Here is a 27,521-nt window from a genome sequence, read left to right on the forward strand (position 1 = left end):
TTAGGGAGGCAGCATAATATAATAGAAAACGAGCTATAATTTAAAATCCTGGACTTGCCATTAGGTGCTATTGTTATATTAATCTCTTATAAAGTCACTTGACTCCCTGAGCCATTGTTTTCTCAGTCATAAAACTTATGAGATTTAAATATCAATATGTGCAAGGCTGTTCACATAGTGCCTGGCCCATATCAAGCACTCAATAATTTTAGTTTCTTCTCTTTTTCATTCACATGTATATTCCTCAAACTTTGTACTTAGTACCATATCACTACAAATATATGCTCTTATATTTCTGATCAAAATTGCTGAGAACAGACTCACAAAAAGACACTCAAGGTCATGATGTCTGCGATTTATTTTTAAATGGTTCAGCAAACATATTATTTTCCATATATGTGTGTAGAGAGAAAAACATAGGAAATGTGGAAAATTTTAACAATTGGTGAATCTAGATGAAGGGTATATGGGTGTTCATTATATTAGTCTTTGAATTTTTCTGTGGGTTGGTAATTTTCAAAATGAAAACATTTGAGAAAAAAGTAAGCTCTGTTTGCTTATGTAAAATAAGACACTGAAAAATGTTTCTAATACCTTTTAATAAATGTGATATTTAATGATACTGTTTAATATCAAGATAAATTTTAAATTTTAAGATAAAGATAAATTTTATATTTATGTATTTAATATTAAGATAAATCGCTTTATTATATTGAACAAGCAGGAAAATGGTCTTTTATTGGATTGTAGTAAACACAGACTCTTCACACGGCCGCAGGTACAGAAACACCTTTATCTGTGTCACATTTGCTCTCATGGGATTTGCCTTTACATAGCAAGTGTCTTAACTTTGTGTGGTTGATGGGCCTTTTTGATCCTTGTGTTTATTAGCACAGAGATTTCCACGGGTAGATACTTCTCTTTCTTCCCCTTCCCCATAAAAAAGGTCAGCCAGAGTAAACAGATGGTATAGCTGAATGTGTGCTCTGTCTCACAGCCTGTGTTTCAACCTTCCTGAGTCCCCCTTCCCCACAAAAAAGGTCAGTCAGAGCAAATAGACGAGAAACACGGCCGAATGTGAGCTCGTGCACAGCTTCAGCTGATGGTTCCGCCTCATCTTTTAGGATGGCTGTTTTTAATTCCTCTTCATTTGTTCCTCAAACCACCAGAAATTATGTGGCTAATGATATGATACTAATTGTTAGAATTTGCAGGAACTATGACTGAATTCTTAAAATGATCAAAGAGTTGTTTAATGTTCTGTGCCTTTCAGATGTCATAGATGTAAATGTCTCTGTAACTCTGTTGCAGTTTTTGCTTTGTGGCAAAGGTTCCCCAGACTTCTCCACGGATATTAGGAAAGCATCGTAATGTAGTTGTCTTTGGTTTCTTTTTTATGAATGAGAATATTTGACTTCACATATTTGTTTAATACCTATGAGGCTGTATTAATATTGAATATATTTTGTGTTAATGAAGCACATTGCCTGATTATGGGTAGGGTTGTCTGTCATTGCTTTGTTCCTGGCACCTGGGACATGGATATACTAAATAAATGGTTATAAATGTAAGTAAATTTAAATTATTTAAAAAATCATGATACCTTTTGGTCACTCTGACTGTAAAAGCCTGCAAACAATTGTATTTTAATATGGTTTTCAATTTAATTATGTTTGAAGTAGTTATTAATAAAACTGAATTTAAAGTCTCGTTGGGATAAGAAAGTGGCATTTTTCAAGGAGAAAACTTGCTGTTGTATTGTGTTTAAGTCAGTACTGACTAGATCACAAAATTTTACTATTTAACAAATTTGGAACCATACCAATACAATGGTATTGGTATCCTGATTGTTAACTAAAGTTACAGATAGATATTTTTGTTTTTTATACAATGAATTATAAGGTACAATTTACTTATGAATCTCTTTGAGTCTTGTATACCTAATGGTTAGGATATTTGTCTGCATGAAGCAATAACTCCTGAGTTTGTTGATACATCAGTGTTTTTATATATCCCAAAAGAGGTTTTCCATTTGACTCGTTTAAACTAGAAAATTCTTATGTTAATTATTGTCATACTGGAAAGATCTTCTGATGAAGTGAAGTGCAATTTTGCAAGGTAAATGCCAGGTATAAAATGAAAATAATTGCCTGTGAAGTGAAACAACATACGTTAATTAGAAAGAAACTTGTAAGGCTTTTGATTTTAAATAGCTTGATTTATAACTGCAGAACATTTTAGGAGTTATTTAGTACTAACATTTTTCTTTAAGAATCTAACCAAATCCATGTCTGATTCATAACCTAACACAAGCGCATGAAGAACTAGAGCTGAAAGGAGTGAGGAATGTTAAGCCTTAACTTAATGCCGTATAAGTCACTGCTTTGAACTTTGAATTGTGCTGATTAGTTCCAACAGAAAATTTATGAAGTTTGTCAGTTAATTTGCATTATAATTTTAAAAAAATTCTGTTGTGCAGTTTCAGTAAGGCAACGGAATGGATTTTGTTGTGTGTTTATATTTTCTAATGTAGATATTGCTTTGCCACTGCCATAGTAGGAAGTCAGAAGATAATATTTGAAAATGAAAATAATCAATGAATTCTATGAGCATATTGTTTAGAGATACAGAGTAACGTATCAGAAGAAACAGCTAGAAGAATTTGGAGTGATTGCCTCTGAGGTGAAGGGTTGAGGGAGTGCTGCAGGAAGCTGCTGTGCTCTATTATAAGCCCTGTAGAATTGGTGGACTCTAATCTGTGCAATTACAGTTTTTAAGAAAAAGGTAATCGAGCAGAAAAATCTCACTGTTTCCCTCTCTTAATTATTTGCACACGTAGTAAGCCTGTTTGCTTAGATCAACTGGGTCCTGCCAGTCAACTGTTAGCAGTTTACTCTGACCTCTGAGAACTTGGGGATACATCATTCAGCCTGAGGTCTGTCCTGAAACCCCACTCTAGACAGTGGCAACACTAAATAATACTCTAAAATGGAATTCTTAGAGATTTGACCTAATGGAATAAACCTTACAGAGAATGAAAAACAATAATTATTAGTCTATTTTCATCTTCAGCAAAATTCAGCAGAGTCCTTTATCTTTCTCCACTGAATCATTTAGGGCACACCTCTGTGCATGCCTGCACCCTCGTGTGTAAACAGAAACCATCTTGAGCCAGCTTAACTAGAAAGGGGAAATATTTCTCAGGATGTGGGAGCCCCAGAGCCCAAGGGTGGGAGTGCGGGGGCTTCAGGGAGACTGAGGCTGTTTCGCTCTGAGTGTCTGCTTCATCATTCGTCCCCTTGTCCCCTTTCTGCAGGCTGACTTTTGTTTTCTTTTTCCCCTCCAGCTTTCAGGTGCAGTCACAGAAAAGAAATAGAAGTGTTTAGTTTGCTCTGTCTGTTTCTCTCTCCACCTCTGTCGGTGTCTGTCCCCTTCTCCCCTCACCCCTCACTGAATCTGTCCTCTGATGAGGAGAGCATTGGTCAGTCAAGGAGATCCTCACACGCTGTGCAGACGTTTATTCATAACCCACTCTGCTGAGCTGCAGAGATGAGGACGTCAAGTATCTGGTGGTGACGTGGCTGTAAGTTCAGTGTTCGTCAGCCTGTAGGTGTGAGGTGGAGTTCTGCTGCACCCTCCTGACCACGTCGTCATCTGTACATCTACGAATGCTCTTTTGCTCTAGGGAGCCACGTTTTGGTGCCAGTTACAGTTCAGATGTACATGGACTATCCTTATCCCTGAGACATTGATGCTATTTCATATGTAGATAGAGTTCTTACTGTTTTGTTTATTTTCTAGTCAGATATTTGTTTGAAACTTTATTGCAAAATTATTTCATGGTTCTTCACTCTGTACCAGTAAGCAGTAAACAAACCCTATGGGAGTTTTTCTTTTTTCCTTTTTCTACTCTTGTTGATGTGTAACATCCTTAAGAAAGTCATCCTGCATCCCTGTGGACTGCAGCCATAAACACTCCCAGAGCAAGCCTTCCATCAGCTAATGATGTTCTTTAATTTGTCAAAGTACGCTAGGCTTTGTGGTGTGTGGTTCCTGGGCTTACTGTCTATTGTGATGGAGTGGAGTCAACCCTCTAAAATACTGATCTAATTAAAGTTTTTTTTTTTTTAAAGATTTTATTTATTTATTTTTTCCCCCCAAAGCCCCAGTAGATAGTTGTATGTCATAGCTGCACATCCTTCTAGTTGCTGTATGTGGGACTTGGCCTCAGGATGGACGGAGAAGTGGTGCCTCGGTGCGCGCCCGGGATCCGAACCTGGGCCACCAACATCGGAGCGCGCGCACTTAACCACCAAGCCACGGGGCCGGCCCTGATCTAATTAAAGTTTTAATTGAAATATTATAATTAATTCATTTTGATACAGAAGCTTAAGTCTAGAATTTTATCATATTTAACCTTGAAAATTTGTAAATATGATATGGTTTCTGGATATTTGTTATTGAGTGTACTAAAAGTCATCTTTGAAAAATATTCAGTAATCCTTCAAAATTAATCATATATTCTTCATTTAGCAGGCAAGTGTTTTTCTGTTTTAAACTTTATTTTTGTTATTATCAGTTCCAAAAGCAAAAAACCAAACAACTCTCCAATCCAATCGTGCAAATAAATGAGCATTAGCACTCATTAAGTATTTTTGAGTTAATGGATGAAAGTTTAGCTCTTTATAAAATTGTTTTGCTAGTCTACAATTTCTATTTTTTAATCCCCTCCAAAAGCAATACAGATGATGAAATATTAAGCCCATGATTCCACGTCTTCTGCTTGGGGGATTCACTTCAAAAGGGTGGGAATCTGTGAGGTTACAGAAAGAGCTGATCAGGTGAGTGATACTAAGTCAGGAAGAGGCCGAAGGTAGATGAAAGGGTGCAGTAAGTGTGTATAAAAGTATTAGAAGAGAGAAAGGAAAGTTCCTAGACTCCAGACTTATTCTGGCTCGTAATTTCCTTAGGTATTGGTTTTAAATGTAAGTTGGCAGACTGATGGAGTCTTGGCGTGGGCTTTGGCTTGTGGAATTTTCTATGTAGTTTGAAGAGTTTGAGGGAAGCCTGACATGGTCCAGGTCCATCTGACCTTCCAGGGTGTTAATCAAAACTGCATGGGCCGGCCCCGTGGCTTGGCAGTTGGGTACGCGCGCTCCGCTGCTGGCGGCCCGGGTTCGGATCCCGGGCGTGCACCGACGCACCGCTTCTCCGGCCATGCTGAGGCTGCGTCCCACGCACAGCAACTAGAAGGATGTGCAACTATGACATACAACTATCTACTGGGGCTTTGGGGGCGGGGAAGGAGGAGGATTGGCAATAGATGTTAGCTCAGAGCCAGTCTTCCTCAGCAAAAAGAGGAAGATTAGCACGGATGTTAGCTCAGGGCTGATCTTCCTCACACACACAAAAAAAAAACTGCATGAAGAATCCCAGATCCTGCCCACGTATATTCCAGATTCCCTGGCGTGGCCCAGGCCTAGAGAAGAAGTAAATGGCAGCATCAGTAGAAAAAGTACTTGACATGATGCCAGTAGAGTCTGTGCTTTGGGGCTGCCATTTATTAGCTCTGTCACCATGGATTGCTTAATTTCTTTGAGCATATTCTCCTCATCTCTGTAATGAGAATAATCCCTTTGGATCTGATCAAAAGTCTATAAGATAATGGGAGAGCACCATGCAGACTGTGCTGGTCTTTCTTGCTGAAGATGGGTTGTGTAAAGTGAGAAACTCAGTTTTGGGTCATCTTTGTCTTTTATTTTTGGGAAGCTGGAGCTAACACTGATACTGTTTTGTTGTTTTTTAGCAATAAAGAAGATAGCATCCTTTTATACCTAGTCTGCTGAGTTAATCAAATTATATGAAATAATAGTGTTACTTTTCCTGTGAAAATCATTGCCCGTCTTTTGCTTCTAATATATTTGTCCCTCCCCAAAGTTTTGCCTTCGCTAGTGGCTAGAGCCATAGTGTATTCATAAATTCTTCCCAGTAGCAACTGTCAAGATCAGTGGTTTTCAAAGTGTGGTCCTGGGACCAGCAACATCAGCATCTGGGAACTTGTTGTAAAGCAAATTCTAGAGCCACACTCCGACCTTCTGAATCTGGCTGCACATTACAGTCACTTGGAGGATATTTGAACCTCCCAATGCCTGTGACATACGCCAAGCCAATTAAATGAGAATTTCTAGGGGTAGCATTCACACATCGGTGTTTTTTAGTTTCTTAGTTGATTCCACTGTAGTCAACGTTGAGAACCACTGCCCTATCAGTTCTTCCCTTCACCTCTCTCTCTGCCTGAAATCACTGTTGTTTCTAATGGGAATTTATCAAATCTGTGTCTGTTGAGATAAGGCTGAGAAGTACTGCTTTAGATGGTGATTCCCAAACCTAGCTCTTTCAGCATCAGCATTTCCTGGGAAGAGATTTCTGGATTCCATACAGATCTACTCAATTGGAATTTTCGGGAAAAAGTTCTTCAGCAAAGCTGAGGACTGTGTATGTTCTACATGTCTGATATAATGAGTCTTTGGTCCATCATTTGGAAACCATGTCTGTAGGTGATTTAAAAGGTACCTTATTTGTTAGATTGGCCTTTTTATTTATCTTGTCCTTAATATACTCATTTACTTTATTTATTTGTTCATTCATTCATTCATGAGACATTCTTTGTCCACTTTTATACATGCAAGAGACACAAAGAAGACCAGGATACTGTCCCAGAATTCAAGGAGCTTAGGGCCCATTAGAGGAAAATACGTCTGTAAATAAATAAATGCATGCAAGTGTTATAAGTACTACGATAGGAGCCAGAAACATGGGAATCATTCTTGACTTTTTCTGTTCCATTAATCATTCTTGATTTTTCTGCCCTACTAATTCTTCCACCTAAATGTATTTCCAATCCATCTACCTTTCTTCATCTTCACTGTTACCACCTTAAATCCAAGCTGCCGTCTCCTCTTTTGGGACCAATGATCTCCCCACACCCACTCTTGATCCCTCAAGTTCATTCTCCCCACAGTGGCCAGGGACACCTTTAACAGGCAAAGCTGACCACACTGTACGAGGTCATCCTGTATGGGAATTCTCTGTACTATCTTCACAGTTTTTTTCTGTAAATTTAAAACTCTTTGAAAATAAGAAAGTTTATTAAAATTTTTTCAAAGAAGGCAAAACTGACTATATAAATCTACTGCTTAAAACCATTCAGGGTGTGTGTGTGTGTGTGTGTGTGTATCTGTGTGTGTGTATTTTACACAACAAAATCCCAAATTCTTCACATGGCCTACAAGACCTGTGTGACCCTGCCCTGCTTCCCCTCCCCTGCCCCAGCTCCCGGGCCCTCTCTGTTACGCTGTCATGGCCTCTCTGTCACACCCTCAGGCCCCTCTCTGTCCCATCGTCATGGCCTCTCTGTCACACAGTCAGTCTCCTCCCTGTCACACAGTCAGGTTCCTCTCTGTCACAGTGTCAGGCTCCTCCCTGTCACATCATCATGGCCTCTCTGTCACATAGTCAGGCTCCTCCCTGTCACACAGTCAGGCGCCTCTCTGTCACACAGTCAGGTTCCTCTCTGTCACAGTGTCAGACTCCTCCCTGTCACACAGTCAGGCTCTTCTCTGTCACACTCATGGCCTCTCTGTCACACTGTTAGACTCCTCTCTGTTACACCGTCAGGCTCCTCCCTATCACACAGGCCCTTCTCTGTCACACCATCATGGCCTCTCTGTCACACCGTCAGCCTCCTGTCACACTGTCATGGCCTGTGTGTCACACCATCAGACTCTTCTGTGTCACACACCATCAGGCTCCTCTCTGTCACACCATCAGACTCCTTTGTGTCACACTGTCATGGCCTGTCTGCCACACCCTCAGGCTTGTCTCTGTTACACCATCAGGCTCCTCTCTCTCACACTATTGTGGCCTGTCACATCGTCATTCTCCCTGCTGACAAGGGGTAGGCTGCTTTCTTTGCTCTCCACCTGGCTAACTCCTCAAGTCTCAGATTTCAGCTTGGTGTCACTTCTTCAGGGCATCATTCTTATGTCATCCTGCATTGTCTTTTGGGGCTCTTGTCAGTTGCGATTACATTTGTATTTTTGTGATTTTTAAAAATGTCAGTATATCCCACCAAGCTGTGAGCCTGAGGCAGGAAGGCTGAGGCCTGTCTCTGTTGCTCCTGGTACTCAGCACAGTACCTGCACATGCTAGGACTCAAATTGGTGAAGGAATGAGTAATCAAATGACGAGAAGCTCTTGTGCAAACAGAGGGAATTACGATGGTGCAATTTGCTTAAAATTTAAAGAACACAAGATGACCACGAGGCACAACTAGAGGACCTAAAATGCCTTCTGGTCCCTGAAAAATTAAATTACAGGCACTGTAAACAACAAAAATAACAAACCCACACACGTAAAATTAATGTACATGTAAGGCATTGAAAAGTAGCCAAAACATTTCCTCATCTTTTTTTTCTAGTTAGAAAAGACTCACTAAGAATTAATGACTAACTCATAAGTTGAGAACAGGAAAGGAAAAGGAAGAACTTTGAAAAATATTTTAGCCTTCTGCTGAATTCGTCTATTGGCCAAATTTCAAAAATGTTAGTATAGAGATTTCAAATTAAAGTAAAAAATGTTTTCAACTTAATTTTTGAAATAGTTTTTTTGTTTTATTGAACATAGTGCCACATACTTGCTTTGTTAAAGAATTGTGGAGTCAGAAGGCAAAATGGAACTCAACCAAGACATTATATTATGATGGATTTTTCTCTCTCCATCTCCAATTTACATGAAAAATGTTCCTACAATTCTGTAATATTTTTAATCATTGGAGGCCTGTCCAGTATATTTACTTCCCATGAGAGAGCTTAAATAGTCCATGATTTCATCAGCAGAGACAAAAAGGCACCAAATAGAATATGTGCTGGACCAAAACAAACATTTCACTTAAAAATAATATGTCTTATTTGACTAGTTAATGATGTATGTAGCCTAACTTCTCCCAATAAAGAGGAGCCTGTGTGACTTGTGTGACAGGCGCATCATGGGACCCCTGCGTCCGAAGAAGATTGCAGAGAGACCTTGCCCGCTTTCTTAACTGCAGACGTGAGAAAACCTGGAGGAACGCTCACTGCCTCCTTGCAACTCACCCCTTCCTGGTGGAACTGGGGTGAAGATACACAGAAATATTCCAGAAGTGTACACATCAAACTGTAACAGTGCTGCCATTAGAGAGTGGGAATGAGGAAAGAAATACATATATTTATTTTGTTATTAAAAAAGCAATTATAGACGCGTTGCTTAGCTTTTGGTTTTCTCAGCTTATGTAGGTTGTGTAGTTTACTGCATTTAACTTGATATTGTTGATAAGATATTTTAGTTTACTGAAAATTATTTTTATATTATTAATATTAAGTTTTCTGGTTTTCCTGGCTCCTTGTCCCCTTGAGGTTAAGAAAACTGAAGCTTGAGATCTCCCTATTTAGCAGATCCTCTCAAGGCAAAAGCTGGCGTCATTGTTCCACGTACTGCTCTGGGTTTCTGTCTACACAGTTTTTTCCTGAGTGTTCCTCACTGATACTTTCAGGAAGTTTTTGTGGTGGTGTTTGTTTGTTTTTGTGTATTATCTAGGATTTTTAGGGTTTCTTTTAGTAAGAGTGCTGGTCTAGGCACGTAGTCAGCCATCCTGCTGGAAATGAACCTCTCATAATGTTTGCACCATAATACACACTTTGCGTGTTACATGCTTTCCTTCAGAGCCAAGAGCTTGCGTAACAGCCAAGAGCACTCTTGTGTCACTCACTAGACTAATGCTCCCTTCACCAGGTAGTATCCCTCGAGTTTTAGCATGTGTTTTGGCTGATGAATTTTTTGTAGAATGCAGATAAATACTTGCTAGCGTTTCCCAGGGTACCGTTATGACCGGGATGACCCTGTGGTGTGGAGCTGGGGGGACCCTGACTGCCCATTGAGTGACTTTTTTGAATAGACTCTCAGCCCTCCTGCACGTGTGACTTCTCTGCTCACACTTTCAAGCTGAAGTTGGATGATTTCACCTGTGTGTCCTTATCAGGCATCCTGATTTTCAGAAGGCCTGCCTGTCTTGTCCCCAGTGCAGCCTTAGCCTTAACTGGCTTACAATAACAGAGTAACAGCAAAAACTACATTCCAGGAACTTGTCAGGAGGGTGTAAATGAATCCTTGTTGCTTTTTATTATCCTTAAAAAGTTCTACTGAAAGAAACCAATTTTTATGGTTTGTCTAAAGAGTATTTAGCCCATCTACTCTGTTGAAATAAAATCTAAATCCCGAGTGAAGTCAGAGCGCTGAATACCTGCATTAACTTGACCTTCCCGTGGAATGATTCCACCAGGCTGCCCTTTGGGGTCATGCAGTTGACTCATGAGGAGCAGCCTGTGAAACAGCATCTCCGTGTTTCCTTAAGAGACGTGAGGGTGCCCTTCATTCCGTAAGCAGAGAGTTTCTTCTCCGTGGACTCCCACGGGGGAGTTTCCTTCTCAGATGTTCAGGAGCAGTTTGGTTGCGGACAGTATGAATTCAGGGCTCTTTTTCCTTTGGCTGCTGGAAGGCTCAGCATCTCGAGGTCCTCTGTCCAGTGTGTACAGCTTCCTGGAATCTAGTTTGTTTACAGTCTCCTTTCCTACCCTCACTGTTCCTTTAACTCATTTTTTTGCCATATTAAATGCATATTTTTAAAACCATTTTGAATATTTCTTGGAACATAGTGGGTATATACAAAATCATTTGATTATTGTTTCAAATAATGCAAATCAGTGAATAACTATGTTTTAGAAATGAAATTACACAATTACATGTTTACTTTTGCTTATGTAAACAAAATCGAGATTAAAAAAATTAGATTTCAGTATAGTTCACTATCTCTAGACCCAAAGGAGCAAATATGCAAAGACAGTGGAGACCACTGTTGCGACTGCTGATAAGGGCTGCAGCTTGTTCCATCACTTGTTTGAACAGGCAAATTTTCAAAAGTAAAATCACTCTCCTTAAATATTTTGTAGGTTTCAGTAATCTGATAAATGAGCTATTTATTCATTGTCTTCCTGTACCCACACAGTGGATTATCCATAGCAACAATCCTTTTCAAACTTAGTAAGACCAACTCTGTATTTATTAGGGAAATAATACCACCGGGTTAAACAAACTGTGACTGTTGGTTCTGTGTATTTAGTCTCTTTCAAAGAGATCTGCCAAACCTTCGCTGTGTTCCATGTTGTCTGTCATTAGGGAGGCTGAATTAGGGTATGACTCTATGATTCTGAATGTCCCAATTTTATGGTGTGTTTAGAGTCAAGTAAGAAAGATGATGAGCAAATAAAGCTTTAGCAATAAAATAGTACTTTGTGTATTGAAAATAGAGCCAAATTCTTCTCTGTACAGTAGAAATCAGAGGTATATTATGGCAAATATTACCACTCCCAATCTATAGAGGATAAATAGACTACTTAATATTGGCCTGGGAAAACATATTTCAATTTTTGTTGACTCTAGAAATTACATTGACATGGACTCTATAAGAAAGGCTGTGTCTTAAAAAAAGATAGTTTCAGGATTACAGCAATTTTCAAAAGAAAACAGATTCTTTTTAAAGAATTTGAATTGCTGTTGAAATTTAAATTGAACCTAAGATCTTTTCGTATCAATCCTTGAGAAATGAAGTAGTATTTAAAATCACAAAATGTTAGTTCATGTAATCCAATATCCTTATTTTACAGCCATGAATGCTTTTAGAAATTGCTGCAAAAGCCTTAGTGTCTCTCATCTCCAATGTCCTCATGCAATATTAAAGAAATTTTACTGAAATGTGTTAAGCTTCCATCCTAAAAGGTATACTAAAGGGAATATAATATTCTTTTACAAGAGCATATTGATTAATAATCCCATTTTGTTTTGTTTGTTTATATGTAATAGAATGGAGTACATTTTTTTCTTAATTAGATTTTTTATGTAGATCAGTAGTGGGGCTCTGCATTTATGAATTGATTGAATCTGTTTTGATAAAATCTTTGTTACGTTAAAGATCTATTTTTCTTAGATAAATGTTTTGGTAGTTTTGGCACTTATTTCTTTTTGCTTATATTCACAGATTCTGGAACTTTTCCAAGCCTGACCCTCTTCTTGAAACAGTGGAACATCATACGGAGTTTACTTGTGGTTTGGATTTCAGTCTTCAGAGTCCTACTCAGGTAATGGGCACCATCTCATGATGCTTTCCTACCCACACAGTTCACAGATAGCTCTGTGTGTGACATGTGTTGTTGCTTTTATGAACAAAGTGGGTGCCTTTAGGGCAGAACAAAGGACACTTACTTAATCAACCTGACCTCTTTTGCTATATAAACTTGAGCATTTGAAATACTGGAGAAGAGGTATCTAGAAACTTGACGTGCCTCTCTCCTCTTGAAAGACTGACTTTTCTCAGAGGGAAAGGAACCTTCCCCCAAAATGTTGTGCCTGTCATGTTGAGGGCTCTGAGTAGACCTCTCCCAGTGGAAAGGGTGACGAGAGAAGAAGGGATTGGGGAAGGCTTGTCCCCAGAGGTTGGTGGGAGTCAGGAGTGTGTGGTCCTAGCTCCAGTGGTCCCACTAGGAAGCTGAGGTGACGGGAGGTCATTTCCTTCCCAGGGCAGTCGCCCTCATCTCTACATCCCATGTTGGAAGAGAGGGAAGCTTCAGATGGGGAGCAAAGTAGAGGAGAATGGCTCCTGTTTTAATGAATAAACTTGATATTTTCCCCTTTCTGTTCTCTTGAGGACTTGAGAGTCAGTATTTTGGATTGTAAATATTCTTCAGGGTGTTTTTTTAAGCTGTTTCAGTTTTGGAAATTGTAAACTGAGGTCAGAAACGCTAGAATATGTGGAGTGATGAGGCACTTTATAGCACAGACTCTGTGAAAGCAGCAATGTATCAATGAAACAAATAATATGTGGAAATTCTAGAGTATGACTAAGAAATTATGCTTTTGTGATAAATTTTAGAAGTTATACAAAAAGCAAATCCCATTGCTCATTACTGTGTTCTTAAGTTTAAATGAATACATGGGTTTCTTTTTATTTTAGGAATTTAAGACATAATTTTTTAAAATATTCTCATTAGATGTTAGAATAATCTCAGTAACAATAGAATAATTGTTAAAAATGACTTAATAGCATCTAAGAAGAGAAGAAACTGAAATAGTGATGGGTGCAAAAGCATTATCTTTAATGTAAATACAATGTGCTTCAAATGAGCTAGTTCCCTTTCTGAGAAATACATTTATTCTAGATGATTTTTAATAAAATAATCTTACCTGTTTGCTATCCCAGTTAAATAAAAAAGTTGTGATGTTCCTGTTGAAACGTGGTGATACTGAAGAAAGGCCCCTAAATAAAGATTTTCCTTCTCAATGTTTCTGTCAGCCCAGACTCCACGAGTCTAGGACTGTGGCCCGAGGCAGCGTGCGTGCCTCCTGGCCTTCCACAGTCCCAGCGGGGCCTCACCCGGGTCTGAGGAGTACCAGATGTTCTCCAAGTCCTACACACATAGACCACCCTATAGAAAGGAACTTTGTTTTGAGAGGGTTTATTAATCAGATTTTATGCATCCTTAAATAATAAGAGATTTTATTACAAGGCCATATTTTTTGTTTGTAGTCTGCTGACTGCCACCCACCCCTTCCAGTTGAATAACCAAAATCCATTTATACTAAGGCAATAGTTGCTGTTGAGAGCAAATGGGAGTGGAGAGCAGGGGTCTTCAAGCTCTAAATAAGCAGCAGGTTCACTGGTATAATGTGTAGTTCAACTGTGCTAGAAAGCTCCGCTGAGTTCATTCAGAGTGGGACAGAATCTTGGGATTAGGAGGGTCCTTAGAAACAAGACCACTCCCTCTCATTCATTTATTCTTTCCCCAGATATTTTCCTATGTCAGACCTTGTGCTAGGTACTGGGGATTCAGTGGGAAATAAAAATTAAACATGGACCCTGCCTTCATAAAGCATATAGCCCACTGTTATATCAAATAATCTCACAAATGAACATCAGCAGACAGCTGTGACAAGCCTATGAAGGAGGAGCACATTGTTCCTTGAGTTCATAATCAGGATAGCTATTTGACCTATTTAAGAATTCAGTAAGGAAGTGAGGCTCATCTGAGATATGAAAAATGAGTAGACGTTGATGGTATGAAGAGACAGAAGGAAGATCATAAACAGGCAAAAGTCACAGCATGCCACAGCCCATGATGGAGGAGTGGGGCTGTACCTGAGAATGAAAGAAATTGCTTCCTCCTTATTTATGGCATATTATTCAACATTAGAACTTGAGAAAATATATTTGTTTACTTGTCATATTTTAAAAAATTGAGGGCTGAGATTATTAAGTAAATTTTATGTTTCTCCTACTCTTCAATGTTAGTCAATTTTTCTTATAATTTTTTGCTATGTGTTGTAGGTCATACAAATGAAATATTGAAGAGTTTTTATTATTTAATGCATCATTCATTATTAATATATTTTTAATCTTTTAAAAGTATTATTGCATAGTTACTATTTCTCTTAATACTCTTTTGACATTCATTGATTCTTTCTGTCATATTCATTGAGTATCTGCTACAGCTGTGTGGGACAGGTACTTACAGTGTAGCGTGATAAATGCTAAGATAAAGGGGAGCAAAGGATGCTTAGAGAAAATATGCATTCATTCCTTTGTGATGTGATATGCATCACATCATTCATAAACATTTGTCAGGTGCCTGCTCAGTGCTGGTCCTTGTTCTAGGCACTAAGAAAAAGCAGTGAACAGAACAGACTAAATTCCTGCTCTCATGGAGCTTACATATTGTGAGAGAAATCAAATGATAAGCAAGTAAACAAACAAGAGGATTTCATGTAGTAGTAAGTGCTCTTCAGAATTGGAGCAATTTGATAGAGAAGCGGGGAAGGGGTACTTTTGCTTGAGTGGTCTGGGGAAGGCTCTCTGAGAAAGTGAAATTTGAGCTGAAAACTAAATAATGGAATGGAGCCAGCCAGCCAAAAACCCAAGGGGAGAATGTTTTTCACAGAGGAAACAACAAATGTCAGTCCTTGAGATGGCAGTGGGTTTGGTAGGATGAGGGACAGAGAGAGGCCGGTGTGGCTGGAGCCTCATGAAGGAGGGGAAGAGAATGGAACTGGGTGGGGGCCAAGTCGTGCAGGCCCTGTAGACCACACTGGGTTTGATCTTTGTAATCGCATTATAAAGCCATTGGAGATTTAAAAGGAGAAGAATGATAGAAATTGATTCATGGTTTTTTTTTGTTGAGACATAATTGACATATAACATTATATTAGTGTCAAGTGTATAACATAATGATTTGATATTTGTATGTATGTGAAATGATCACCACAATAAGTCTAATTAACATCCATCACCATACTGTTACAAAAAAATTGTTTTTGCTGTGATGAGAACTTTTAAGATCTACTCTCTTAACAACTTCCAAATATACAGGATTATTAACTATAGTCACCACGCTGTACATTACAGCCCCATGAATTATTTATTTTACAACTGGAAGTTTGTACCTCTTGACCTTCACCCATTTTGCCGGCCCCCACCTCCTGCCTCTGGCATCCACCAATCTGTTCTCTGAATCTATGAGCTTGTTTATTGGTTTTGGTTTTTTGTAGATTCCACATATAAGTGAGATCATACGGTGTTTGCCTGTCTCTGTCTGACTTATTTCACTTAGCATAATGCCCTCAGAGTCCTTCCATGTTGTCACCAATGACAAGATTTCATTATTTTTTATGGCTGAGTAATATTCGATTGTATATATATATACCACATCTTCTTTATTCATCCATCAGTCGACACTTAGGTTGTTTCCATGTCTTGGCTATTGAAAATAATGCTGCAATGAACGTGGGGGTGTATATATCTGTTCAAATGAGAGTTTTCATTTTCTTTGGATAAATGCCTAGAAGTGGAATTGCTGGATCATATGGTAATTCTATTTTTAGTTTTCTGAGGAACCTCCATACTGTTTTCCATAGTGGCTGCACCAATTTACATACCCACCAACAGTGCACAAGGGTTCCTTTCTTCCACATTCTCACCAATACTTGTTATCTCTTGTCTTTTTGATAATAGCCATTCTGACAGGGTGTGCAATGATATTGCATTGTGGTTTTGATTTAATCTCCCTGATGATTAGTGATGTTGAGCATCTTTTCATGTACCTGTTGGCCATCTGTATATCTTCTTTGGAAAATGTCTATACAGATCTGCCTATTTTTAAATTGAGGTTTTTTTTTTTGCTATTGGGTTGTATGAGTTCTTTATATATTTTAAGTATTAACCCCTTAGCAGATACATGATTTGCAAGTATTTTCTCCCATTCAGTAGGTTGCCTTTTCATTTTGTTGATGATTTTCTTTGCTGTGCAGAAGCTTTTTAGTTTGATGTAGTCCCACATGTTTATTTTTGCTTTTGTTACCAGTTCTGAAAAACCATCCCCCAAGACCTGTGTCAAGGAGCTTATGGCCTATGTTTTCTTCTAGCAGTTTTATGGTTTCAGGTCTTATGTTCAAGTCTTTAATCCATTTTGGGTTAATTTTTGTGTATGGTGTAAGAAAGTGGTCCAAGAAAGTGATTCCTCCTAAGATTTGGGTCTAGAAAACAAAGTGGGCAGTGGTCTGATTACTGAGATAGGGGAAGAGGAGATGATTTGGAATAGGAACAATCAGGAGTTATGTTTGAGATGTCTCCTGTTAGACATTCAAGTGGATCTGTCGAGTAGGCAGTTAGATGTGGGCTTGTCCACCTCAGGGAAGAGTTTAGGGCTAGAGGTACATATTTGGGAGTTTTTGGCAAATAAATGATTTTAAAAGTTTTGAGGCAGAGTGAAATTATCTAGAGAGAGTATGTAGATGAAGAAGAGGCTCAGAAGTCTGAAAGAAGAGAATTCCAGCAAAGAGGACTGAGAAAGAATGGCCAGTGAGGCAGAAGAAAAACTACAAAAGTATAGTATCTTTGAAGTTCAAAGAAAAAAGTAGTTCAAAAAGGAGGAAATTCCCACATATTGCTGGTAGGAATGTAAAATGTTACTGTCACTTTGGAAAAGTTTAACAATTTCTTAAAAAGTTAAATGTAAATTTACCATACGTCTCAGCAATTACGCTCTTAGGTATCTACCCAAAAGAAATGAAAATATATGTCCTATAGAAACACCCACAGCCAGTGTCATACTCCATGGTGAAGGACTGAAAGCTTTTCCTCTCAGGTCAGGAATTAGACAAGGATGCTTGCTTTTACCACTTCTATTCAGTGTAGTATTGGAGGTCCTAGCCAGAGCAGTTAGTCAAGATAAAGAAATAAAAGACATCTAAATTGGAAAGGAGGAAGTAAAATTCCCTCTGTTCACAGATGACATGATCTTATATGTGTAAACTTTTAAATCCAGCCATTTCAACAATTAGATTAAATGTAAATGGTCTAAACACCCAAATTAAAAGAGAGATTAAAAGTGATGGATTTGTGAGAGACTTTGAGAAACTCACTAGGTCAAGATTTGTGACCTATTGGATTTGGGATTTGAGGAAGAGGTTTTCTAACTCCAAGTCCTGGGATCTAGTTACTTTCTGTAAGATTTTTTACAGAAATATTCTGTAATTTCTGTAATAATATTTTCAGTGATGAATTTGTACCATTCTTCTCCCTGTAAATTTATCTTTAAAAGTTTATCCTTTTTTTCTCCATTTTATTTATATTCTGTTTTGGACTTGAAACTTTTATTCCTTTCAAACTAAGATGATAATCTCAACCAATTTTTTTATTTTTTATTTTATTTTTTTTACTTATCTAACATTAACACATTTTAATACAGACCTTAGTATTATTTATATTATTAATTTATGTTTTTACCAAGTACCATTAAACTCCTTTCTAGGGGAAATAAGAATCAAGTTCTTGGTGCATCTCCCTATTTTTCTCTCACTTATTATTTATTGCTACATAACAAACTCCCCCACAACTTTGTGTCTTAAACAACAATCTTCTTTGCTCACAGTTCTGTGAGTCAACAATTTGGGCTGGTCTCAGCCGAGCAGTTCTTCTGTTGGTCTCGCCTGGGGTCACTCACGTGACTCTGATCATCTGGTGGCTTCACTAGGGCTGGGTGGTCTAAGACGGAGGGCCTCACTTGCACGTCTGGGTATAGCGCGAGTTGTCTCCTGAGCCACGTGTCTCCAGATGAGCCCAGGCTGCTTCACTCGGCAGGTGTAATCTCCAAGAGGGTGAGAGCAAAAGCTGCAGAGCATCCCCAGGACCAGACTTGGAGGCCACACAGCATCCCTTCTGTTGCAGAAGAAGTTACGAGTCCGCCCAGACTCACAAAGTGAGAAAGAGACTCCGCCTCTTGTCGGAGCACCACAAAGAATTTGTAGCCATTTAAAATCTACCACAGTAACTAACCTTTTGTTGGTATTGTTGGTAGTTTAAGTTATTTTTGACGTATTTATACTTTATTCTCACAATATGTGGTCAAGTTTACTGATTGCATGTTAATTTAATTTCACCCGTTGTTCATAGTTTCTTGTCTTAGAACCTACCTTTCCATCTGCCTTCGCAAATTTGCCGTCTCTTGTGGTGATCTTCTCAACTCTAGGACTTTGCTGACGTTACAGAGCTTCTGTGTCTTAATATATTCTCTGTCTTGAAAGAGATTTATCTGAGTTCTTGTATTTATCATTCCTTTTTCTTTTTAGCTTCTCCCTTCTTAGAGATCTGAAAAATGAGATCCAAAGGCATTCTTATACCTTTTTTTCTTCTCGACAGAATGTAAGATCTTGTCTGTAAAGGTCTAAAACTTGACAAGTATGTGTCTGGGGTCCTTCTTTAAGGATAATTGCTGAGAAATACCCTATGCCTCTCTTGTTAACCAGGCTGAAGTTATCTTTCACTTCAGAAAATTTTTCTTTGATTTTTTTTCCCTCTGATCATGATTTATACAGTCTTGGCATTTTTCTCTTTTCTCTCTTACCCTTATTATTTCTAAATTGGATCTCCTTTTTCTGTTTTTAGGTTTATGATTCTAGACCTGTGATATATCCAATTATATAATTGGATTTTCTGTATTAATGTATTTTTAGAATTCCTGACTGTGCTCTGCAGCATCAACTCTGCCCTTTTGAATGCTCATTGATATTTAGTTTAGTAGTTATAAGCTGGCTGCAGGTTTACATATCGCTACACATTCCTTTTGGCAGATAGTTATTTCTCTTTTTAATCTCTTTTAAGGTAGACATTATTAGTTCATTCCAAGATATCACCTCTGTATGTTTAATAAATTTTATCTTTTTTCCCATGACGAAATTGGGAAATTACAATAAAGAAAAAAGATTGCCCATCGTCCCACCACTCCAGAAAGAATCTCTCTTATACCATATTAATATGTTTCTTTTCAGTCCTTTTTTTAGAAATTTTTATTTGAAGTGTAACATCCATATTGGAAAACGCACATATTTTAAGTGTGCAGCTCAGTAAGTTATCAAGCACTGACCACACTTTCAGGTTAGAGTGTGGACCACCACCAGCATCCGGGAAAGCCCTCCTGTGCTCCTTCTTGAATCTCAGCCCTCTCTCTTCCCAAAGGTAACTACCCTTCCAGCCGTTGTCTGTGTGTGTGCGTGTTTTCCATAGTTGTGGTTGCATATATGACTTTATCTTCTGGGATGCCCAAAATGCTTGGTAAACATAATCTTTAATGAATGAATATCCTAGTGTATTCATGATAGGAGCATGTAGGTACTATACAGCTTTTTCCTTAAAACAGGCCAGAAGAAATTTTGTATATCTTCATTTTGTTTCAGTGGAAGATGCTTAGATTTGGTTCTGATTTAAACTAGTTCTGTAGAGGTATTTTTAAAAGTATCTTTGGGGGGCCAGCCCAGTGGCGTAATGATTAAGTGCACGCATTCTGCTTCGTCAGCCTGGGGTTTGCAGGTTCGGATCCCAGGTACGCACTGATGCACCGCTTGTCAAGCCATGCTGTGGCGGCGTCCCACATAAAGTAGAGGAAGATGGGCACGGATGTTAGCCCAGGGCCAATCTTCCGCAGCAAAAAGAGGAGGATTGGCATCGGATGTTAGCTCAGGACTAAGCTTCCTCACACACACAAAAAAAGTGTCTTTGGCTTTGTTGATGTTTTAGTAAAAAAAAAAAATAATATATACATATATTGAATCATTATATTGTACACCTGAAACTAATATAATGTTATATTCAGTTATATATCAATTTAAAAAAATAAAGAAACAACAACAAAAAATGAGGTATCATTTAAAAATTCAGCTCATGTTTTGATTCAAATCCCTATTCTCACAATCCTAGATATCAGGTTTAAAGGTTGACAGTGGATAAAAATGTTTTAAGATTCTCTTTATGATGTTGGAAAGTTAGATTTTAGAAGACTAGCATTATTGATAGTTAGGATATCTGTGTTCACCTTTGATCTGGGGTGATGCTTTCTGCATCTGTCACAGACTGGCTTTAGAGTTCAGGAATGTGTGCCAGAAGCATCCGGTGTCCTCAGGCATTAGTCTCTGCTGTTTCCTCTTTGATGCTTTCATAATTGTGTAATTTTTAGCTTAGAATTATGTAAGAGGTGCTTGTTTTTCCAGCCATAAAACTTTCCCTGGGCCGCGCTCTGCAGGGTCTTGGTGTGCTCCTGAAATGGGTATGTGTCTCCTGCCGTCTGCACTCGGTGCACAGCCCTTGCAGCCAGAGCTTCCAGGACTGTTGACACTTTAGCCTCTGCTGCCTCTGGGTCCCATTCCCGAATCACCCACTCTCTCACTCCTCTTCCTTTCTCTGGACTACAGAGCATTGCTTCTGAAAAACCAAGCAAAAATGCTGACTCAGTACACTTCAGATTCCTTTCTCAAAAAGACTTCATTTGGGCTCTTGGTCCTACCCAACTCACCTCTGAAGTCTTTTTGATTTTCCAGCCCATTCTCCACATTATCTTTTCTTAGCCTTCATAATATCATTAACTCTCTGGACATTTGACCTTACCTCCTACTTTATTGTAAAAATAGACAAGAATGAGTATCTTCTTCCATCCCTGTCACCTCAAAATATTTATGCTCTATCTGTTTCTTTCCCCTTTCCAGTGGGTTCCTAATTTTCTCACTGGCTTCCTTATCTACGTCTTTGCTTCCTCAATTATCCACTGTTTTTTTAGATCTTCAGTCAGCCTTTTTCTCTATTTTCAAACCTCACTTGATGCCACTGTCCTTTCTACCAGTAAATTCAGTTTCTCTTCTATTATTAGACATCAAGAATTAGTAGATTTACCTGTTGCTTTTAGTTTTTAAAAATCAACACTGTCTTTTAAGCCCCTGTATCTGTCTCACTTTCATCATTCGATTGAAGTTAAGCCCAAAAAGGTCACCCGTCAACTCCTGAAAACCAAGTTAGTCTTCTCTCAGACTTCTTTCTTTGTTAGCTGTATAATTTTGATTTTTTTAAAAGAAAGATCTTGTCCTGCTATTGCTGTAATGCTGACCATGCTAAGCGCTCTTCCTTATCTCCTTGCTGAATGTCTTCATCTCCTTTGCCAGTTCCTTCCTTATCATCCTTCCAAAAGTGGATATTCTCCAACATCCAGCTCAGAGTCCTCTTACTTTCATGCACCTTCCCCTGGAAGGTCTCATTTAATTATGTGCTAGTGATGCTTACCCATGTGTCCAGTTGCCTTTACTGTGTGATCTCCATCGGTGGCTTACTTTTCCTCCAATATTCCTAACATGGCCAACTGATTGCATAATGGGGCCAGACTAGATACCTGGCAATGCATCTTAGTTTCCTTGTCTCTTTGCACCCGTAAATTCAACTGGGCATCAAGTGTATGAATTTTTCCTCGCCAGTATCTCTGAAATCTGGACCATGTCCTTCTAGCCCCACTGCCTTAGATAAGCATTTATTAGTATCTCCCACTATGAATTACTGCAGTAATCTAACTGGTCTCTGAGCTCTTCCCATCATTCCATTGACTCTCAACGCTGCTTCTGGGGAGAGCTTTCCGTAATGCAAATATGATTTTGTTAGTCCTTGACTTGAAATATATCAATGGCCCCATTAAAGGCACGAGCAAGATGAGAATTAGCACCATCACTACTGTTAATCAACGTGATTCTAAAAAGTGTACCTAATTAGTCATAGAAGGAAACGGATGGAAGAGAAATGTTTTTAAAAGGTAAAAAATTTTATTGTCTTTTGTACTTCATATGATTGTGAATTGTTATAATCCAAGAACATCAACTTTAAACCTATTAAAAATAATGAGAGTGACGTCAGCGTCATGGCGAAGTGAGGTTTCCTGTAAACTTTTCCCCCGATAAAATACAACAAAAGGAACAGTCACAGACCAACAACGGACTCCTAGACAGCAAAAAGGAAGATTGGAAAGATCCACACTGCTGCACATCTGAGAGTGGAACGTGCTGGGGCCTCCGGAGGAGGTGGGGAGAGGTAAGGAGAACTCCTCTCCCTCCACATCAGATCAATGATCCTGGTCCACGTGGCTCCCAGAGAGGGGGGAGGGGTGACCCTCTACGGGGAAACCGTAGCTCTTCAGGCTCTCTCACCCAGTCGGAAACTCCCACACAGAGGACTCAGAACTGCTACAAGGGTACCATCAACATCTGAGCACCCCAGGAGAGGGGATAACGAGGAGCGAGTGAGAAGCCCCCCACACCAGGGACCCAGTGGGCAAAAGAGAGAGCCTCCCCGCTCCCTGCATGCCAGACATTGCAGCTCAGCCCACTAGACCAGACCAAGCGGCTGGCCGATCACAGCAAGCAGCCGGGGCAGAGCATAGGGGGCTCAGATTACACAGCCCTTAATCCCCACACGGTGGCGGTGGGTGGAAAAAAACCAGATATTTCCAGGATGAGGAAAAACAAAGCGAATACAGGAACCACAATGCAAAGGTACATGAAATCACCAGACCAGAAGGAAAATGACAGGCACCCAGAAACCAACCCTGAAGACACAGAAATCCATAACCTAAATGACAGAGATTTCAAAACAGCTATCATAAAAAAACTCAATGAAATACGAGGTAACACAAACAATTCAATGAGATTAGGAGTTTCTTCACAAAAGAGATTGAAATCATAAAAACCAATCAATACTGATGGAGATGAAGAACACAATGGAGGAGAGAAAGGAGAATCTGGAATCTTTAAAGAACAGAGCTGACAATATGGAGGAAAGAATTAGCATTATAGAGGCTAGGAATACAGATATGCTCCAAATGGAAGAGGAGAGAGAACTAAGACTAAAAAGAAATGAAGAAAGTCTCTGAGAAATATCTGACTCTATTAGGAAATGTAACATAAGAATTATAGGTATTCCTGAGGGAGAAGAGAGGGAAAGAGGAACAGAGAGCCTATTCAAGGAAGTAATAGCTGAGAACTTCCCAAATCTGGGGAAGGAGCAGGAGATACCAGTAAGTGAAGCCAACAGATCACCTAAATATATTAGCAGACAAAGGCCCTCTCCATGACACTTAGTGGTAAGGCTGGCTAAAGTCAATGACAAAGAAACAATATTAAGGGCAGCTAGACAAAAAATAACGTACAAAGGAACTCCCATCAGGCTCTGGATTTCTCAACGGAAACTTTACAGGATAGGAGAGACTAGAATGATATGCTCAAAATACTGAAAGACAGAAACTTTCAGCCAAGAATACTCTATCCAGCAAAAATATCCTTTAAATATGTTGGAGAAATAGTACCTTTCCCAGATAAACAAAAGCTAAGGGAGTTCATGGCCACAAGACCCCCACTACAAGAAATACTCAAGAAGGGCCTCAGGCCTGAAAACAAGAAGAGAAAGGGAATACAAAGCTTGGAGCAAGGAGAAAAATAGATAGACAAAATCAGAAAAATAGTAGATCTTTACCGGAATAGGTTAGCAACCACTTAAATACCAAAATCAAAGATCAAAGGAAGGAATTCACCAAAAATAAATCTAACCTCATCACTGTAAACACACACCCATAACACAAGATAGAATAAGGTATAACAAGAATGACTTAGAAGGGGAAGAGGAAAGAGATTGAATTGACTTAGTATAAGGAAATAAGAGGCCATCAGATAATGGACTATCTCATACACAAGATTTTTTATACAAACCTCAAGGTAACCACTAAACAAATAATCAAAACAAAATGACATGTGATAAACAAAGAAAAAACTAGAAGAGTCATAAGACAGAACAACCAAACTGAATTGGCAGTCCGAAACAAATGAGACAAGAAACAAAGGAAATGCAAAAGAACCGGAAAATAAGTGACGAAACAGCAACATTAAGTGCTCATATATCAATAATTACCCTAAATGTAAATGGATTGAACTCTCCAATCAAAAGATAGAGAGTGGCAGGATGGATTAAAAAGCAAGACCCACCAATATGCTGCCTCCAGGAAAAACCTCTCAATTCTAAAGACAAGCACAGGCTCAGAGTGAAAGGATGCAAGAAAATACTCCAAGCTAATGGCAAACAAAAGAAAGTGGGTGTTGCCATACTCATATCAGACAAAGTAGACTTCAAGATAAAACAGGTTAAGAGAGACAAAGAAGGTAAATATATAATGATAAAAGGGACACTCCACCAAGAAGACATATCAATTATAAATATATATGCACCCAACATAGGAGCACCAAAGTACATAAAGCAACTATTAACAACAACACAGTAATAGTAGGGGATCTTAATACCCCACTTACATCAATGGATAGATCATCCAGACAAAAAGTCAATAAAGAAACAGTGGACTTACATGAAAAACTGGATGAGATAGACCTAGTAGACATATACAGAGCACTCCATCCAAAAACAGCTGACTACACATTCTTCTGAAGCACGTATGGAACAGTCTCAAGGATAGACCATATGTTGGGAAACAAAGCAAGCCTCAATAAATTTAAGAACATTGAAATCATAACAAGCATCTTTTCAGACCATAATGCTATGAAACTGGAAATCAACCAAGAAAAAAAAACTGGGAAAGTGATAGCACATCTTCTTTATCTATTCATTTGTTGATGGACACTTGGGTTGCTTCCAAGTCTTGGCTATTGTGACTAGTGCTGCAATGAACATAGCGGTGCATATATCTTTTTGAATTAGTGTTTTCACGTTCTTTGGATAAATATCCAGCAGTGGAATAGCTGGATCATATGATAGCTCTATTCTTAATTTTTTCAAGAATCTCCATACTGTTTTCCATAGTGGCTGCACCAGTTTACATTCCCACCAGCAGCATATGAGAGTTCTCTTTTCTCCACATCTTCTCTAATACTTGTTATTTCTTGTCTTTTTAATAGTAGCCATTCTGACGGGCATGAGGTGATACCTCGCTGTGGTTTTGATTTGCATTTCTCTCATAATTAGTGATGTTGAACGTCTTTTCGTGTGCCTGTTGGCCATCTGTGTATCTTCTTCGGAAAAATATCTGTTCAGATCCTCCGCCCATTTTTTAATCACATTGTTTTTTTTTTGCTGTTGACTTGTATGAATTCTTCATACATTTTGGATATTAACCCCTTAAAAACCAGCTTATTTCAATTTTTTACATTAATAAGTAAAATTAATCAATAAATTAATTTATTAATAAACTTTTTTACATTAATAATATCAAATACATTTAATATTGATATTAATAATTATTATTTACTAATAATACATTTATTTTACATTAAGTAAATAAATATAACACTTTGACAAACCATTTTTCCTACACTGTTGATAGTTTTTTGTGTGTGTGTGAGGAAGATCAGCCCTGTGCTAACATCTGCCAATCCTCCTCATTTTTGCTGAGGAAGACTGGCCCTGGGCTAACATCCATGCCCATCTTCCTCTACTCTATATGGGACGCCACCACAGCATGGCTTGCCAAGCGGAGGGTGGATGCGTGCCAGGGATCCAAACCGGCAAACCCCGGGCCACCACAGTGGAGCGTGCGCACTTAACCGCTTGCGCCACTGGCCGGCCCCCACTGTTGATAATTTTAATTCTGAGTTTTAATGAAAAAATTTGCATTTTGATCTCAGGTTAAAGGAGATTCAGAGGCCCTAGGGATGAAGTGTACTACAATGGGAGCTTACAGGTTAAGAAACCAGTTTTCTGCGGCCGTCCCGGTGGCGCAAGCGGTTAAGTGCGCACGCTCCGCTGCAGTGGCCCGGGGTTCATCGGTTTGGATCCCGGGTGCGCACCGACACACCGCTTGGCAAGCCATGCTGTGGCGGCATCCCATATAGAGTGGAGGAAGATGGGCATGGCTGTTAGCCCAGGTCCAGTCTTCCTCAGCAAAAAGAGGAGGATTGGCAGATGTTAGCTCAGGGCTGATCTTCCTCAAAAAAAAAAGAGAGAGAGAAATCAGTTTTCCACTTTAATATCCTTGGGCAGAAGAGGTAGAGCCTGGAGGCTCCTGCCCTGTGGTGTCCACACACACACTCACCATAAGGGCAGAGAGTCAAACAAGATCTGCCTTGGCAGCCAGCCTTCAAGAAACCCTAGACGGAGTCAGACTGGAGTCAGGAAAAAGCTGCTCTCAAAAGATGGAGAGTTTCATCAGAGGAGTCATAATGCAGTTTAGGTGCCTTAAAGCTAGAACTTTTAGTTGTTCATTTAGTCTTAGTTGTTCCACTGCCTAGAACACTTTCCTTCTCTCTATCATGTCCCTGCCCGACAAACAGTCACAAGAATACACGCTCTCTGGCTAAGGCATACTTCTCCTTTAAGCCACAGCTTAGATAATATTTCCCTGAAAGTGTCCACTTTCCTCACGTCTGGTCATGTGACCCCTTGCCTACTTCTGCTGGACCCTGCACTGCCTGTCATTGTCCATAGCCCTCTGCATTATGGTGTCTGTTTACTTACCCGTCTCTCTGCTGGTCTCCATATCTGTGGGCAGAGACCAGGAGCATCTTGTCTACTGTAGTATTCTCAGCATATTGCTTACCCAGAGGAGGCACTCAATAAATGTGTGTGGAATAAAAGAATGTATATATATACGAATATGTTTTAGATAGCTTTGTAGAGCAGAGAAATATTTGACTAACAGCTCCTGAGACATAAAAGAAGCTCCCTGTGAAACCTCTCTAAGTGTTCATGGCACTCAATAATCCCATATGTCCCCCAAATCCCATAAAATCTATTGCCTTTACCAGGATCTCTGACCTCACCCCAATTAGGAGCTCTAACCATGTGTGGGGCTCTACTCAACAAGGTCTTTCCAGGAGGAAAACCACTGCTCCTACATGGATTCACTCATTCGACAAGCATTTACTAAATACTTACTATATACAGAACACGAGGAATACAGATTTGATCAAGACATATAATTGCTGACTCTAAAAAAAATTCTGTTCAGGTTTAGTTGTATGAAGGTGTTTACATCCACATTTGAATGTTGTTAGAAAATGGAAACTACAGTCCCCAGCCTGCTTTC

At 39.1% G+C, this 27,521-nt stretch overlaps 1 protein-coding gene across 2 annotated transcripts in view; it reads left to right on the forward strand.

Moving 5' to 3' along the window:
- PEX7 (peroxisomal biogenesis factor 7) overlaps positions 1 to 27,521 on the forward strand; it is an 84,139-nt gene that overhangs the window by 49,908 nt on the left and 6,710 nt on the right. For both annotated transcript variants that reach the window (XM_087444168.1, XM_004422356.3), the window contains exon 9: positions 12,128 to 12,227. In XM_087444168.1, the coding sequence (XP_087300294.1) occupies positions 12,128 to 12,227 (100 nt within the window). The remainder of the gene's footprint in view (positions 1 to 12,127; positions 12,228 to 27,521) is intronic.

Source organism: Ceratotherium simum, chromosome 19, assembly GCF_057802395.1.
Source record: "Ceratotherium simum simum isolate JZ-2026a chromosome 19, ASM5780239v1, whole genome shotgun sequence".
NCBI lineage: Eukaryota > Metazoa > Chordata > Mammalia > Perissodactyla > Rhinocerotidae > Ceratotherium > Ceratotherium simum.